This window comes from Dasypus novemcinctus, chromosome 4 (assembly GCF_030445035.2).
Source record: "Dasypus novemcinctus isolate mDasNov1 chromosome 4, mDasNov1.1.hap2, whole genome shotgun sequence".
Taxonomy (NCBI): Eukaryota; Metazoa; Chordata; class Mammalia; order Cingulata; family Dasypodidae; genus Dasypus; species Dasypus novemcinctus.
Window position 1 is genome coordinate 19,396,144 of NC_080676.1, and position 18,503 is coordinate 19,414,646.

Below are 18,503 nucleotides of genomic sequence, written 5' to 3' on the forward strand. Positions count from 1 at the left end.
TTCCTAGAATAAAAGCCAGACTCCTCCCAGGGCCTATGAGGCCCTCCCCAATTCCAATGCCATGTCCACGAGAGGAACACCTCTTGGCCACCCTAGCTAAAGCAATCTGCCACACCCATCCCAATTACTTTTATCCCATGATCTTGTTTTAACTTCTCCATCTCTCCTATCATCAATACCTGAAAGAATTTTGTTTCAATATTTTTTTGCACACCCCTTCATCTCCTTCAGGACTTGGCACACAGAATCTGGCACTTGGTAAGTGCGTAGTACGTGCTGGTTGACTATCTGACTATCTTGATACTAATGGTTTCATTTACTGTCACTGTGGCACTCACACCCAAATTGAAATTTCTAGCATAAGCCTCTACTCCAGCTCGACTCCACTTACTGAGGATATTACCATCCAAGTGACCACATTACAATGGATTCTCCAGGGAAACAGAACCAGCAGGAGATTATATATATATGCAAATATTATGAGATTTATTATAGGAATTGGCTCATGCAGCTATGGGGTTAGCAAGAACAAATTCCATAGGGCAGGCAGCAAACTGGGAACTCTGATGAAGGTTTTGATGAATTCCTTAGGAGAAGCCAGTTGGCTGAAGTAGAGATAGAAATTCTTTCTGACTGCTGAAATCACCAGCTCTCCCCTTAAGGTCTTTTAGACTGGATGCGCCTTCTCTCATTGCTGAAGGCAATATCCTTTGTTGATTGTAGATGTAATCAGCCATAGACATAACCAATTAATGGAGTATTTAAATCAGTGAAATAGACTCACAGTAACAATCAAACCAGTGCTTATCTCTATTTAAAGTTAGGTATTTTTTCTGTTTACTTGATGTTGCTTGCCTCCCTCACTCAAATGCAAGCTCCTAGAAGGTGGGACCTTGCCACTCTTACTCATAGCTCTATTCCTGTTTTCCCAAATGTGACTGGATCATCCTGGGTGCTCAGTTAAATGATAATTTTTAATTTTCTTAAAAAATTGAGGTGAGGTGCAAAAATATAAAATTAACCATTTTAAAGTGAAAAATTTAGTAGCATTAAGTACATCCACAATGTTGTACAACGAGCACCCCTATCTACTTCTAAAACATTTTCATCAAAATGAAACCCTGTACCCAGGAAGAAGTTACTCCAATTTCTCCCAGTCCCTGGCAACCCCCAATCTTCTTTCCCCTCAGTGTATTTACCTATTCTGGATATAGCATGTAAATGGAGACTGGCTTCTTTCATTTAGGATGTTTTTGAGATTCATTCATGTTGTACTTTATTCTTTTTTCTCCTTTTTTGAAATATAATGTTTTTGATGAGAGAAGTTGTAGATTTACAGAAAAATCATGCAGAAAATAGAGATTTCCCATATATCCCACTGTATTAGTCTGCCAAGGGGTTGCCAATGCAAAGTGCCAGAAAATGTGTTGGCTTTTTAAAAAGGTATTTATTTGGGGTAAAAGCTTACAGTCCCAAGGCTATGGAAAGTCCAACTCAGGGCACCGTAAGAGTTGCTTTCTCACCAAAGTCAATTGTTGATCCTGGCGTGCTGCCAGGTGGTGAAGCAAGATGGCGGGCCATCTCTGCTGAGATTTCTGCCTTCCCCCTGGACTTCCTCTCAAGCGCAGCTGCTCTGCTTTCTTCCTGATTTCAGCTGCAAGCTGGCATAGGCCTTGTCTCTTAGGGCTTCCTGTATCAGTCTCTGCTCTTCTGCTCGCTCCCAGTTTCAGCTGTAAGCTCTCAGGCAAATAGCTCATCTCTCCCTGGGGACTTGGCTGTTTGAAACTTCTTCTTTCTGTCGCATGGCGGGATCAAAATGATAGAGCTCTCTCTTCTCATGTATCTGTCTGTGTGATCCATTTATGTCAGACCCAGTCAGGTGAAGGGAGATGACAGGAATTCAACCTGAGTCAAATCAAAGCCCTAAATCGATCTTATCAAGTAATCTAATTCAAGGCCCTGTGGCAGTTCGATATCATTTATGAATTCCAAAAAGAGATATTGATTATGTTTTTAAAATGGTCTGTTCCTCTGGGCATGATAACTTTTGATTGATTTAAATTCAAAGGCTTTATGTTTACCTGATTAAATCAAGATTAGGGCTTTGATTCAACCATGTCTTTAGGGTGTGCAGGGTTGAGTCCCTGCCCCCTTAGTGGGCTATATAAGAGGACACTCAATCAAGAACACAGAAAGAAGATACATATAGTAATGGAGAGAGTTCCAGAGACGCCAGAGGAGAGAACTTTGGCAGTTTTGATCCTGAGGCCCCAGGAAGAGAGATGAGCCATTCACCTGATAGTTTGCAGCTGAAAAGAAGAGAGCAGCTGAGATACATAGAGGCATCTGGGACCGCAGAGCCTTAAGAAGGAAGAGGAAGGCTGAACCCTTGCAGACATCACCTGCCATCTTGTTTCAAAAAGTGGCAAAAGATTTTGGTGAAGAAATACCTCTTATAGTACCTTGAGTTGGACTCTTTAGTGCTTTGTAACTGTAAGCTTCTACCCCAAACAAATACCCTTTATGAAAGCCAACAGATTTCTGGTACTTTGTAACAGTACTCCTTTGGCTGACTAATACAGGCCTCTCAGCTGAACTTAATACAGTCAAAGGCTATCATACCCAGAGGAATAAATTAATTTACAAACATAATCTTTCTCTTTTTGGGACTCATAAAATAATCTCAAACTGCCACACCCACCTATTAGTAACAATTTGCATTAGTGTGGTACCTTTGTTACAAGTGATGAAAGAATATTATAATTTCACTATTAACTATAGTCCATAGTTTACATTGGGGTGTATTTCTCCCCCTACACCACTCTATTATTAACACCTTGCATTAGTGAGGTAATTTTGTTGTAATTCATAAAAGAACATTTTAATAATTGCACTTTTAACTACAGTGCACCATGTACAATAGGGTTCAATGCATTATACAGTCCTGTTTTTTCTTTTAGTTTTTATTTTAGTAACATTTATATGAACTAAAATTTCCCCTTACAACCATATTCAAATATATAATTCAGTACTATTAACTACATTAGCAATGTGGTGCTACCATCGACATCAGACATTTCCAAAAGTTTACAATCAACCCAAATGGAAATTCTGTGTAATTCAAGCATTGATACCCCATTCCTTACCACCAAACCAGCCCCTGGTAAACTATGTTCTAGATTATGACTCTATGAGTTGAATTATTCTAGTTTATTTCATTATCAGTGAGATCATAGAATATTTGTCCTTTCGTGTCTGCCTTATTTCTCTCAACAAGTTGTCTTCAAGAGTCATCCTTACTGTTGCATAAATCAGAATTTCATTGCTTTTTAATGTTGAAAAATATTTCATTGTATGTTATATCACAGTTTGTTCATCCATTTATAGGTTGATGGACACTTGGGTTGCTTCCATCTTTTGCAATTGTGAAAAACGTTTCTATGAACATTGGTGTGTAAATCACTATCTACTTTCAATTCTTTGGGATATATACCTAGAAGTGGGATTGCCAGGTCATATGCTAATTCTATACTTAGCTTTCTAAGGAACATCCAAACTGTTATTCGCAGCAACTGAACCATTTTACATTCCCATCAGTAATGAATGAATGTTCCTATTTCTCCACATCTTCTCCAAAATTTGTAATTTTCTTTTTTGTTTTTAAAAAGTAGCCATTCTGGGAAGCAGATGTACTCAAGTGGTTGAATGCCTGTTCCTCATGTACGAGGTCCTGGGTTTGATCCCTAGTAACTCCTAAAAACAAAACAAAACAAGCAAACAAAAAAGCCAACTTTCATTGGGAACAGATGTAGCACAGTGGATGAGCACTTGCTTCTGATGTACGAAGTTCTGGGTTCTATTCCTGGTACTGCCAGAAAAAAAAAAGTAGCCATTTTAGTGGGTGTGAAAAGTTATCTCATTGTGGTTTTGATTTGCATTTACCTAATAGCTAATGACGTTGAGCATTTTTTCATGTGCCTTTTAGCCATTTATATATCTTCTTTGGAGAAATGTTTATTCAAATGTTTTGCCCATTTTTAATTGGGTTGCTTGTCTTTTTATTGTTGAGCTGTAAGATTTCTTAATATATTCTGGATATCAAACCCTTATAGATATTTGGTTCAAAATATTTTCTCCCATTGAGTAGGCTGTCTTTTCACTTTCATGGAAAGTCCTTTAGTGCACAAAGTCTTTAAATTTGATGAGGTCCCATTTATTTATTTTTTCTTTTGTTGCTTTGCTTCAGGTGTAAAGTCTAAAAACCATAGCCTGAAAGAAGATCCTGAAGATGCTTCTCTACATTATTACCATGCTGCTTTGACAGCTGTAGGTTTATAATAACTTTTAAGTCAGGAAGTATGAGTCTGCCATTTATTTCTTCTTTTACAAGATGGCTTTGGCTATTTGGGGCCTCTTACCCTTCCAAATAAATTTGGTGATTGGTTTCTCCATTTCTGAAAAGTAGACTATTGGAATTTTGATTGGGATTGCATTGAATCTGTAAATCATTTTGGGTCAAATTGATATCTTGACAGTCTTTAATCTTCCTATCCATGAGCATGGAATGTCCTTCCATTTATTTAGTTCTCCTTTGATTTCTTTTAGTAAAGTTTTGTAGTTCTCCATGTAATAGACCTTTACATGCTTGGTTAAACTTATTCCTAGATATTTGATTCTTTTAGCTTCTGTTTTAGTTTGCCAAATGACCGCAGATGCAAAGTACCAGAATGGGTTGGTTTTTATAAAGGGTATTTATTTGGGGTAAAAGCTTACAGTTCCAAGGCCATGAAATGTCCAAATTAAGGCAACAGTAGCAATGGCGTCTCACCAAACTCACCTTCCATGTGGTGAAGAAAACAGCCACCAATCTTTTTTTTTTTAAACATCTACACAGATTCCAAATATGCCTTCCTTACCCTGCATGTGCATGCAGCTTTTTTAAAAAAATTAATTAATTTATTTTTATTTCTCTCCCCTCCCCACCCCACCCCACCCTGGTTGTCTGTTCTCTGTGTCTATTTGCTGCATCTTCTTTGTCCGCTTCTGTTGTTGTCAGCTGCACAGGAATCTGTGTTTCTTTCTGTTGCATCATCTTGTTGTGTCAGCTCTCTGTGTGGGTGGCACTATTCCTGGGCAGGCTGCACTTTCTTTTGCACTGAGCAGCTCTCCTTTGGGGGCGCACTCCTTGTGTGTGGGCTCCCCTACACGGAGGACACCCCTGTGTGGCGTGGCACGGCACTCATTGCACGAATCAGCACTGCGCATGGGCCAGCTCCACACGGGTCAAGGAGGCCCGGGGTTTGAACCAGCACTGCGCATGGGCCAGCTCCACACGGGTCAAGGAGGCCCGGGGTTTGAACCAGCACTGCGCATGGGCCAGCTCCACATGGGTCAAGGAGGCCTGGGGTTTGAACCGCGGACCTCCCATGTGGTAGACAGATGCCCTAACCACTGGGCCAAGTCTGCCACCCCCAGCCACCAATCTTTGTTGAGTTCTTTGTCTTCCCTTCCAGAATCAACCCAGAACTAAGGTGTGCGCAACCAGGCATAGGACTTGTCTCTTTCCAGGCCTCCTTCATCAGTTTTGGCTGCTCTACTTTCTTCCTGAATTTTGCTAGAAGCTATCAGGCAAATGGCTCCTCTCTCCCTGGGCCTCAGCTCTTTGAGCCTCTCAAGGGCTCCTCTCCTTGCAGCTCAGCTATGTGGAAAACTGGAGTCCTTTCTCTCACATTGCAGAATCAAATATGTTGGCTTCCTTTTCCTGTGTGTGTGTCTGTCTGTGTCTCCATTTATAACAGACCCATAAGAAGGCTGAGACTCAACTGAGCCATGCCTAACTGAGTCATGCCAATCACAAGTGTCTCATATCTACAGGAATGGATTAGCTCCAAAAACATAATCTTTCTCTTTCGGGGATTCATAAAAAAATTTCAAACTGTCACAGCTGCTCTTGGTAAATGGAATGTTTTCTTGATTTACTCTGCAGTTTGCTCAGTATTAGTGTATAGAAACTTTACTGATTTTTGCATGTTGACCTTGTAGCCTGCCACTTTGCTGAATTTATTTATTAGCTCAAGTAGCATTGTTGTAAATTTCCTGGGACTTTCTTTATATAGGATCATGTTATCTGCAAATAGTGAAAGTTTTACTTCTTTCCAATATAGATGCCCTTTATTTCTTTTTCTTGCCTAATTGCCCTGGCTAGAACTTCTAGTAAGTGTGGAATAATAGCAGTGACCAGTAGGTATCCTTGTCTTCTTCCAGCTCTTAGAGGGAAAGCTTTCAGTTTTTCACCATTGAGTATGATGTAAGCAGTGGGTTTTTCAAATATGCCCTTTCACATGTTGAGAAACTTTCCTTTTATTCCTATTTTTCTAATGGTTTTTGTCAAATAAAAGATGCTAGATTTTATCAAATGGTGTTTCTGTTTCAATTGAGATGATCATGTGTTTTTTCCTTTGTTTTGTTAGTGTAGTGTATTACATTACTTGATTTTCTTATGTTGAACCATCCTTGCATACCTTGGATAATCCCACTTGATCATAGTATGTAATTCTCTTAATGTGCCATTGGATTAGAAATGCAAGTATTTTATTGAGGATTTTTGTATCTACATTAAAAAGAGAAATTGGTCTGTACTTTTCTTATAGTATCTTTAACTGGTTCTAGTATTAGGGTGATTTTGGCTTCATAGAATGAGTCAAGAGCAGGTAGGTCCCTCTTCAATATTTTGGAAGTTTGAGCAGAATATGCATTATTTCTTCTCAGAATGTTAGGTAAAATTCACCTTTGAAGTATCTGGTACTAGGCTTTTCTTTTTTCAATTAGTTTTATTGATACATATTAAAAAGCATACAATCCATCCAAAGGTAAAATCCATCCAAAAGTATTGTTATAATCAATAGTATTGGTTAAAATCACATAGTTGTGCATTCATCACGTCAATCATTATTAGAGCATTTTCATTATTCCTCTAATAATAATAAACAAAAACAAAATAAAACAAAAACTCTACTCCTTAATAATCACCTCTCAATCTCTCTATGCTTCCCCTGCCATACATAGCTGCTAGTCTGTTTCTGTCTTGACTTTATTAATACTTATACTTACAGATGGAGTCAAACAATATGTAGTAACTTTTGTATAGTTCCTGTCACTTAATATATTTCCTTTTCTTTACCCTTAATGGAAGATTATTAATACATTAATATACACTATTTTGTTTTGGTTGTAATTTTTGTCTGATATTAACATCTTGTAACCTCAATGTGCATTTGTTCAGTTTCAAAGAAAAGCAGTCTTATACATGCAATATTACCCATATTCATATTTCACATGAGGCACTACATTATACAGTCCCATGTTATATTATTTAGCTTTCCTTCTACTAATATACATGTCCGTAGACTTTCTCTTTCAACTACTGTCATACCCATTTATTAGCACTTCTAGTTACAAACAGTATGATGTGCTTTCACCATTTCTATTTATTTTGAAAGATTCATGAACAACCGTTTTACCAATTCTGCTCAGATTAACCCTCAGCTTTCCATTCTCTACTCTCATTCTATTTTCTGGTGACTTATATTCTAGTAATTAACTTCATATATATTTAGTTCATAATAGCACAATCATACAGTATTTGTCTTTTTACGTCTAGTTTGCTTCACTCAGTATAGTTTCCTCCAGGTTCATTCATGTTGACATATGCTTCATGACTTCATTTTGTCTTACAACCGCATAATAGTCCATCATATGTATACATCACAATTTGTTTATCTATTCATCAGTTGATGGACACCTGGCTTTTTCTAGTAGCTTTGTTGTAGATCTTTCAGGATTTTCTAGATATAGGATCATATCATCAGCAAATAGCAAAAGTTTTACTTCTTCCTTTCTTATTCAGGTGTGTTTTATTACGTTAGCCTAACTGCTCTAGCTTAGTACAATATTGAATAACAGTGGTGACAGTAGACATCCTTTTCTTGTTCCTGATCTCAGTGGGAAAGCATTCAGTCTTTCACTGTTGAGTACAATGCTAGCTGTAGGTTTTTCATATATGCACTTTGCCATATCAAGAAAGTTTCCTTCTATTCCTATCCATGGAGTGTTTTTTTTTTTTTAAGATTTATTTATTATTTATTTCTCTCCCCTTCCCCCCCCCTGCCCACCCCAGTTGTCTGTTCTGTGTGTCTATTTTGCTGCATCTTCTTTGTCCGCTTCTGTTGTTGTCAGCAGCACGGGAATCTGTGTTTCTTTTTGCTGCGTCATCTTGTTGTGTCATTTCTCCATGTGGGCGGCGTCATTCTTAGGCAGGCTGCACTTTCTTTTGCACTGGGCGGCTCTCCTTACAGTGTGCACTACTTGCGCTTGGGGCTCCCCTACGCGGGGACTCCCCCGTGTGGCAGGGCACTCCTTGTGCGCATCAGCACTGCTCATGGACCAGCTCCACACGGGTCAAGGAGGCCCAGGGTTTGAACTGCAGACCTCCCATGTAGTAGACGGTCGCCCTAACCACTAGGCCAAGTCCGCCACTGTGGAGTGTTTTTATCAAGAAAAGATTCTGGATTTTGTCAAATGCCTTTTCTGCATCAATTGAGAGGATCATGTGGTTCTTCTTCAATGTATTAATGTGATTTATTACACTAATTGATTTTCTTGGGTTGAACCACCCTTGCATTCCTCAGTTAAAACCCACTTGATCGTGGTGTACAATTCTTTTAACGTGCATTTCGATTGGGTTTGCAAACATTTTGTTGAGGATTTTTGCATCTATATTCATTAGAGATATTGGTCTGTAATTTTCTTTTTTTCTTAAAGATTTATTTTATTTATTTATTTACTCCCATCCCCTTGTTGTCTGCACTTGCTGTGTCTGTTCATCTTCTTTGTTTCTTTAGGAGGCATTGGGAACTGAACCCAGGACCTCCAATGTGGCAGAGAGGTGCCTAATTGTTTGAACCACCTCCATTCCCTGCTTTGTTGTGTCTCTCATTATGCTTTTCTTCTTGTGTCTTCTGTTGGTCATCTTGTAGCATCAGCTTGCCACACCTGCTCATTGCATCAGCTCAGTCTTGCTCATCTTCTTTAGCAGGCCCTGGGAACTTCTGCCCCCTGCTTTTTTGTGTCTCTCATTATGTTCCTCTTCTTGTGTCTCTTTTTGCATTATCTTGTTGTGTCAGCTTGCCATACCTGCCTGTCATGCCACTTGCTGTCTTCATTAGGAGGCACCAAGAACCGAACCATGGACTTCCCATGTGGTAGGTGGGAGCCCAATCACTTGAGCTACATCTACTTCCCTGTAATTTTCTTTTTTTGTAGTAATAGTAGTTTTTTTTAAAAGATTTATTTATTTATCTCTCCCCCCCACCCCGGTTGTCTGTTCTCTGTGTCTATTTGCTGCATCTTCTTCTTTGTCCATTTCTGTTGTTGTCAGTGGCACAGGAATCTGTGTTTCATTTTGTTGCATCATCTTATTGTGTCAGCTCTCCATGTGTGTGGTGCCATTCCTGGGCAGGTTGCACTTTCCTTCACACTGGGCAGCAGTCCTTACGGGGCGCACTCCCTGTGTGTGGGGCTCCCCTATGCGGGGGACACCCCTGCGTGGCACAGCACTCCTTGCGGGCATCAGCACTGCACATGGGCCAGCTCCACACATGTCAAGGAGGCCCAGGGTTTGAACCGCAGACCTCCCATGTGGTAGACGGACGCCCTAACCACTGGGCCAAGTCCACTTCCCTGTAGTAGTAGCAGTATTATCTGGTTTTGGTATTAGGGTGATGTTGACTTCATAATATGAGTTCTTTCTATGAAGGTAGTGTTCTTTTCTGATCATTATTTTGGAAGAGCTAGAGCAAGATTGGTATTAGATCATCTTTGAGTGACTGGTAGAATTCACCTGTAAAGCCATTTGGTCCTGGGCTTTTCATCTTTGGGAGATTTTTGATGACTGTTTCAATCTCCACTTGTGATTGGTTTGTTCAGGTCTTCTATTTATTGTAGCATCAATGTAGGTTGCCCATGTGTTGATAGGAATTTGTCCATCTCCTCTACATTGTCTAGTTTTTTGGCATACAGTCGTTCATAGTATCCTCTTATGATGTCTCTTAGTTCTGCAAGGTCAGTGGTAATGTCCTCCTTCTCATTTTTTATTTGACATATGTGCATCTTCTCTCTTTTTTTCTTTGTGAGTCTAGCCTGTGGTTTGTCAATTTTGTTGGTCTTCTCAAAGAACCAAATTTTGGTTTTATTGATTCATTGGTTTTTTGTTCTCAATTTCACCAATAATGCATATGGTTGTCTATTTTCCCCCCATTCTTTTCTCTTTCTGTTCTTTCTTTTCCAGTTCAGATATTCTGTCCTCAAAATCACTAATTTTGTCTTTGAGAAATTAAAATCTGCTGTTATGTGTCTCTAATGTATTTTTTTTAAATAGGAGGTACTAGGGATTGAACCTGGGATCTCATACATGAGAAACAGGTGCTGAAACCCCTGAGGTACACCTGCTCCCCTTTAATGTATTTTTAGTATCATCAATTGTGTCTTTCATTACCACAAGCTCTGTTACTTTTCTTTGCAGGCTTTCAAATCGTCCTTTATGCTCACCTAGTGTCTTCTAAATAATCTTTATCTTTTTAGTCATATTTTCCTTCATTTATTTAAATTGATTTAGGGGATTTCTGTGATTATCATTGACTAGTTGTCTTAAATCCTGTGTCTTCCTGGGATATTTTGTTTGTTCTTTTGACTGGGCCATCTCTTCCTGTTTCCTAGTATGGCTTGTAATTTTTTGCTGATATCTAGGCATCTGAGCATGTTGCTGAATTTATTCTAATGGTTAATTTCTTTCTCTTGCTTAGCGTTTTTTTTTCAAAGCTGTTGTTGGATTTTTGGTTCAACTTATTCTGAGTCTTTAAAATTGCCCAGCTTAGGTTAACAAAATTCAGCCAGGGTCTCACTAATGGGGAACAGATTTTTTTCCCAGTGGTTGCAGCTAAAGAGAGAATTAAAGGCAGTTTTTATCCTTGCAATTTGTTGACTGGCCTGAAGAAGGTGCTCATCAGCTAACCCTTCCAGGGAGGTATTTCTTTCAACCTCTACTTTCCTGTGTTTCTGGTCAGATTCAAAGCAGTTCTGTAACTCTGCCCCCTCCCTCTTCCCTTGTACCAGCTGACAAGGAGAAAGACGTCTGTTTCCCTCTCAGTTGGTTACAGTGAGCTAGGAGTTTTATCCAGGCTTCATGTATTGGGGTTTGTGTGTGCGGATGGGGCCCTTCCTGGCTACTGTGGAGCTTAGTAACTCACAGTTGTTGTTTCCAATTCTTTACCTCTCTGTTCCTCGCCCTCCTGGGGGTTACACAGCACTCTCTGGTCGGCTGACCCCTCAAAGTAGGTCCCTTGAACAGCTCTCGGCCCTTTCTCCATTGTTTTTGTGAGAGAGTTGAATCCTGCCTATGTACTCTGATGCCATCTTCCTGGAACTCCCTGTTACTAGGAATTTGTTCATTTCATCTAGGTGTCTAATTTGTGGGCATTCAGTGTCTCAAATATCCTTTTATGGTCCTTTTTATTTCTGTGGGGTCAGTTGTAACATTCCCCTTTCATTTCTGATTTTATTTATTTGCATCTTCTCTATTTTTTTCTTTGTTAGTCTAGCTAAGGGTTTGTCAATTTTATCAGTCTTCTCAAAGAATCGGCTTTTGGTTCTCAACTGTTTTTTGTTCTAAATTTCATTTATTTCTGTCTTAATCTTTATTATTTCTTTCATTCTGCTTGCTTTGGGATAGGTTTGCTGTTCTTTTTCTAATTCCTCCAGGAGTTCAGTTATGTGTTTGATTTTAGCTCTATTTTCTCTTTTAATATAGGCATTTAGGGCTATAAATGTCTCTGTCAGCACTGCTTTCGCTGCATTCCATAGGTTTTGATATGTTATGTTCTCATTTTCATTCGTTCGTGTTAGTTACTGATTTCTTTTGCAATTTCCTCCCTGACCCACTGATTTGTTTAAGAATGTGTTGTTTAACTTCCATATATTTGTGCCTATTCTGGCTCTCTGACCCTTATCAATTTTCAGCTTCATTCCATTGCGATCAGAGAAATTACTTTGTAGAATTTCGATCTTTCTAAATTCACTGAGACTTGCTCTGTAACCTAGTATGTGGTCTATCCTGGAGAATGACCATAAGCACTCGAGAAGAACATATATTCTGCTATTTTTTGGTATAATGTTCTGTATAAATCTATTAGGCCTGGTTGCTGTAATGTATTATTCAAAGTCTCTGTTTCTTTATTAACCCTCTGTCGAGATGTTCTGCCTGTTTCTTTCTAAATTTCTCAGATTTTTCTCTTTACTGCTAGTGGAATTAGTTAAGCTTGGGATGCCCCTTCAGCTTTAGGCAGAGGTTTGAAACAGGCTAGTCTTTTGTCCTCTCCCTTCATAGCCCTTTCCTCTTCTCTCCTTCCACGTTCTCACAGTGGTGCAAGCAATCCAGCCTGGTCGTGCTTGGTCTCTAGTCTTCCATCTGAAAATCCTTTTCTGTCTCCTTCCCTAAAGCTCCCACTCTCAGAGGATCTTTTTTTTTTTTTTTAATTGAATTCATGTTTATCTCAGAGGATCATTTTAAGGTGTTGATGACACACGCTAAGCAAGTCACTTAAGCAGTCAAAACTTTTTTTTTTAGGAGATACCAGACACTGAACTCAGGACCTCATAGATGGGAGGCAGGCACTCAACCACTGAGCTACAGGCATTCCCCAATGAGAGTTGTTTTTTTTGTTTGTTTGTTGTTTTGGGAGGTACCAGGTACTGAACCCAGGACCTTGTAGGTGGGAAGTAGGCACTCAACCACTTGAGCTACATCTGCTCCCCTTTTTTTCTATAGCATTCTGTAAATGCTATGGTTAGGCCAAGACATGTCTCTGTTCTCTTCCAATCCCCTTTTTTTCTTTTATAAAATCTGTAAATGCTATGGTTAGGCCAAGACATTTCTACATTCTCTTCCAGCTCCAAAATGTCACATCACAATCTGAGCAGCATTGGCTTGAAGAAAACTAACAGGGGCTTATTCTAGTTCCTTTCTTTATCCTTCAGTACTTCATTAAATAAGTAGTTTATAAATTGCTTGGGGGCAAACACCACAGAGTGCTCTTTGTTGTGCAGCTGCCATTGCTTTCTGGCCAGGACCGACCCTTAGAAAGCACACAGGGCTGATGTGGGTTTACAGTGAGGTGTTCTGTTGACAAATTCTAGAGCTTCACTTCCTTTGATCAAACACAGGGACAGTTAATGGGTGTTAAGAATTTGAGAGCCTCAATTTAAAAATAATATGAAAAATAATGCTAAACAGATTTAATGGTCAGGAGAAGTAATTTTAGCAATTATAATTAACAAATGTAATTTTAGCAATTATAAAAAGTACAAGTACTTAACTAGAGGATGGTACTACAAAGCTCAATGCGACATCTCAAATTCTATTGTGACAAGCAAATGTTACAGATGTGTGGATTACCAGCAAGAATTCATTCACTTCAAACAATAATCTCTAAAAGTTTCAAACGTTTTTCAGTACAGTTAAAATGAAATCAGACTGTCCTTTAAATTTGTCTTAATTCTAAATGACTGCAGCGGACACAACCTGGAAGTCCAGTATTTAAAGTCAGGTTTAGGCGGCGGACTTGGCCCCATCTACCACATGCGAGGTCAAACCCCCGGCCTCCTTGACCCGTGTGGAGCTGGCCCATGCGCAGTGCTGATGCGCTCAGGAAGTGCCCTGCCATACAGGGATGTCCCCGCGTAGGGGAGCCCCACGCGCAAGGAGTGCACCCCGTAAGGAGAGCCGCCCAGCGTGAAAGAAAGTGCAGCCTGCCCAGGAATGGTGCCGCACACACAGAGAGCTGACACAACAAGATGATGCAGCAAAAAGAAACACAGATTCCCGTGCTGCTGACAACAACAGAAGTGGACAAAGAAGACGCAGCAAATAGACACAGAGAACAGACAAGTGGGGTGGGTGGGGGGAGGGGAGAGAAATAAAATAAAAATAAATAAATAAATAAATCTTTTTAAAAATAAATAAAAAAATAAAGTCAGGTTTAATCTGTCCATCAGATTTTTAGCCCACTGAAGCAGGTGTCTGGCTTACACAGTATTGGCTTCACCCTGTTTAAAAAATTTTAAAACTGTATTTGACATTTTAAAATGAGATGCCATAAAGCAAGGTTCAGAACAGTAATATGCAACCCCTTGCATTAAAGGGGCAAGAAAAGTATATGTACTTGAACTTGCTTCAATATATGCTTAAAATATATCTGGAAAGAGTGAAAAAGGAACTGAGTCTTGTTCTTCCACCCTGAAGATTTTGGTGAGCCCTGCTGCCTTGAGTAAAGAGAACAAGACTTCAGCAGGGCTCTAAGACCCTTCTTATTTCTTAGTCTACGGATCCAAACGCATAAAAGGAGTATCTCTACTGATTCTCATTTACATCCACAGTGTGCTTCCAGAGGTGTTCCTTTATAAACAGCTCCATTATGTGGTGATTTAATTTGGAAATGCCATGGATTCTAAGCCTTCATGATTGCCTGTGGAGAAGGCAACTGGGTGGCTAGAGGGCCAGAAGAGGTAGAGAGACTTCCCACTCCACATCCTTTTATAGTTTTGATATTTGAACCATGTAAATGTATTAACTATTTAAAAATAAGAAAATAAAATGAACAGATTGCATGTGAAAACACAAACTCCATTTTCTCTTGAGGAACTGGAAAATCCAGTATCAAAGGGCCCTCATGCTGCATAGTAGCTGCTATCAAATGTACCGGGAAGTACCAATATCTGTCTGGTAGTCCCTGAGGGGGTTGCAGTCGTACATCTCCAGGCCCTGAGTAGTGCGGAGACAGTAGACGCTCACGGGGAAGCCACATCTCAGAGTTACCAGTGTTCTCAGATCAGACACTTTTTTACCAAGAAGGGAAATGCTCTCCATTATCGCCATGGTCTCCTGGGTTACAGCATTGAAGACGTACAGAATTGGCTTGTCTTCTTCCTAAGGCAAGAAAAAAAGGAGGGAATTCACAGACAAGCATCTCAGTTGATCATCAGTTCAAAGAGTGACTCTGAGCACCTCTAGCTCCCACAACAAGCCTGTGAAGGGCAAAAGCAAAGCTCCCTGAGGTCTGCCCTGAGCCTAGGTCTTCTTTCCTGAGGATATTAATGAATCCTCTGGCTTTGAATAAAGTGAAGGAGGTGGGGCAGGGCCAGGAGACCCTTCTTACTTCATATTTAGTCTACTGACCCTGGACACAGGAGAGGAGTGTTTGTAATTTACATCCACTGTGCTTACAAAGGAGTTCATTTAGAAACAATTGCTCCATTTTGCTGCAATTTCATTTGGAAATGGGGTAGAATCTAACCCTTCAAGCCAATTTTAAAAAATCCTTTCTGCAAGGTTATTTCTGAGTAGTGGAACTGAGTTCAGAGTGGGAGGAGAGTTTTGTTTATCATTTTAAGCATTTCATTGTATGTGTCGTTTGGCTTTAAAAAACAACAACTGTATTTACTCTTATGATTTAAAAAGGGAAGTACTAAATAAGTTTAAATTTTTAAATTTTTAAATCTAAATAAGTTTAATTTTTTTTTCTTCTCTTTATTTTGCAATCTAAATAGGAAAGCCAGTGTGACTGAGATACCTGAAGTAGAGTTAAGACAGAAAGTTTGAGGAAATCTTAATCCTTTTGTTAACCACAGTTAAACGAATTAAACCAAAACTAAAAACACAGAAATGGGGAAAACAAGGTGGGGGTGAGATGCAGGGAGGAAAAGATTACTAACGTTTTCACTTTTCTATGAAAATGAAACTGGGTTTACTTCCTCTTTAGAAGATTCACGGTAACGTTTCTCTTCAATGCCCTGTTGGCAGAGGTAAGTGGATGGTGCTGCGCCGAGTGCTCTAGCAGTTCAGGGTTCTTGGAAAGGGGCCGTGAGCAAATGGCGAAGCTGGCTACTGCCTTCAACGTGTCTAATAAGGAAACGGACTTGGCCCAGTGGTTAGGGCAACCGTCTACCACATGGGAGGTCCGCGGTTCAAACCCCGGGCCTCCTTGACCCGTGTGGAGCTGGCCCATGCGCAGTGCTGATGCGTGCAAGGAGTGCCCTGCCACGCAGGGGTGTCTCCCACGTAGGGGAGCCCCACACGCAAGGAGTGCTCCCACGAGGAGAGCCGCCCAGCGCGAAAGAAAGTGCGCCGCCCACACTTCCCGTGCCGCTGACAACAACAGAAGTGGACAAAGAGACACAGAGAACAGACAACCAGGGGAGGGGGGGAATTAAATAAATAAATAAATAAATCTTTAAAAAAAAAATGTCTAATAAGTGTTCCATCTAGTCACCATCTCATCTTGGCCCCCCCACGCCCATGTTCCCTTCTCCCTTTTCTTCCGTGGAAATTTGTCTCTGGTTCCTCCTGCTGCAGGCTTACAATACACTAAATTCATTCCTCTCCTCCCAGATAATACATTGCCACGATCTACTCAACATGCTAACCTCTGATGAAATTTTAAGTCTGCAAGGCTTTGGTCTAGGGCCCGTTTCAGGGAATCTCAATTTATCAGTTGTAGATGCTGTGACTGTCTTACTTTGCCAAGGTTAAATGACCAACACCACAGAGCGTTCTGGATTAAACCACAGGAATTTATTGTCTCACACTTTTGGAGGCTAGAAGCCCCAAATCAATGTATCAGCAAGCCATGTTTTCTCCAAAGTCTGTAGCATTCTGGTGGTGGCTTGCCAGCCATCCATAGCTCGGTCCGTACCTCTCTTCTGTCTCCTTTCATCTCTTTCTGCATCCAAATTTCCTTTGCTTATAAAGAATCCAGTCATATTGGATTAAGGCTTAACCTGATTCAGTTTGGCCTAATTTAGGATCTTCCAGGACCCCACTTACAAGTGCCTTCACACCCACAGTACCAGGGCTTAGAGTTTAATCTGTCCTGTTGTTTAACACATCCCCAGCACCGGCCCTCTCCCACTGCACCTAAACCAGCCCTGCAAGCTGAGCTGCAACCTATGCCTAAAGTCCATAGAATAATTTTTCTCAATGGATCTTCATAAATCCACTCAACAAAAATAAAAAGGATACAGGATTTAGCCCTGCCCCAATCAAGATAGCAGAGTGAGATGCTTCAAGGTTCTGTCCCCTCACAGAAGCTTTGAATAACAAGCAAGAACTGGCAGACACATCTTTCTCAAAGCTCCAGAAAACAGACAAAGGACTGCAATAATGGGGCGAATGCCAATTCAAGAAAAAGGCTATTTAGCGGTAGGATTTCTTGGCACCCTGTCATCTCACTCATTTCCTCATCAGCTTGGCGCAGAGCAGGCCCACCTTCCCAGTGCAGGACCCTCATCCCAGTTCCAGAAGGAGCAGAGTAACCCTTGTGCACACCATGGGACCATTTTTGTATGTCTGACCTAATCTGTCTGGTGGTAGCCTAAGGGATTTACCATTCCAGAACTCCCTATGTCTAGAAGGCAGCTCAGAGAATTCTCCTACAGAATGCTGTGGGAGAGCAGTCAAGTCATGCTGTTTAGGATTACTAGGTATGTGATATATAGTGGAATGCCTGGGACCATGAGGAAAGTTTCCTAGGAAAGAGGGGACGTTCCTAGCCATGTAGACAGAGGAATTCTTAGGGTCAATGTGTGTGTGCCCAGGACCAGATGCATGTGCTCAAAGGATCAGGATGGCTCCATCGATTTGGTCTTGAGCTATTCTTTAAACTCATTGTATAGATATCTCTGAAGAAGAGTACTTAACCAAGTCAATCTGCAAAGACTGGAAAATATGTTTTCTTTTTTTCCTTATTTTTTTTCCTCTTAGCTCCTGACAATCAAGAAAAGCTCTGTCATAACACTAAGTGGATACACGCTTAAGGAATAGATGTCTCAGAATCTAAATTCTAGCAATAACATACTAAAATATCAAAATGTCCAGGTTTCAACAAAAGGTTACAAAACATACAAAGAAACAGGAAGCAATGACTCAAGCAAAGGAGAAGATTAAAGCATTAAAAATTATCATTTAGGAGGACCAGACCTGGGACATACCAAACAAAGACTTTTAAAATGGCCCTTAAATATGCTCAAAAATGATAACAGAAAACATGGACAAAGAACTAAAGGAAATCAGGAAAATGATGGATGAACACAAAGAGAAGAGAGATGGATATTATGAAAAGGAACCAAACAGAGCTGAAAACAACAGAAACAGAAATTTAAAATTCCTTAGAGGTTTTTTTTAAAAATGGATTCCTAGTTTATTCCATAGATTATATTCCATTACTTTACTTATCTATCTATCTATCCATCTGTCTATCCATCTATCTATCATTTATCCATCTATCACTCTTAGAGAGGTTTAAAAGCAAATTGGAGCTGGCAGAAGAAAGAATCAGTGAACTTTAAGATAAGGAAATTGAAATCTTTTGGTCTGAGTTGTAGAAAGAAGAAAGAAT

At 40.0% G+C, this 18,503-nt stretch overlaps 1 protein-coding gene across 3 annotated transcripts in view; it reads right to left on the reverse strand.

The window, feature by feature from the left end:
- Positions 1 to 18,503, reverse strand: part of ANKUB1 (ankyrin repeat and ubiquitin domain containing 1) — a 62,470-nt gene that overhangs the window by 13,188 nt on the left and 30,779 nt on the right. For all 3 annotated transcript variants that reach the window (XM_071214563.1, XM_071214564.1, XM_004472883.3), the window contains one exon: positions 14,821 to 15,037. In XM_071214563.1, the coding sequence (XP_071070664.1) occupies positions 14,821 to 15,037 (217 nt within the window). The remainder of the gene's footprint in view (positions 1 to 14,820; positions 15,038 to 18,503) is intronic.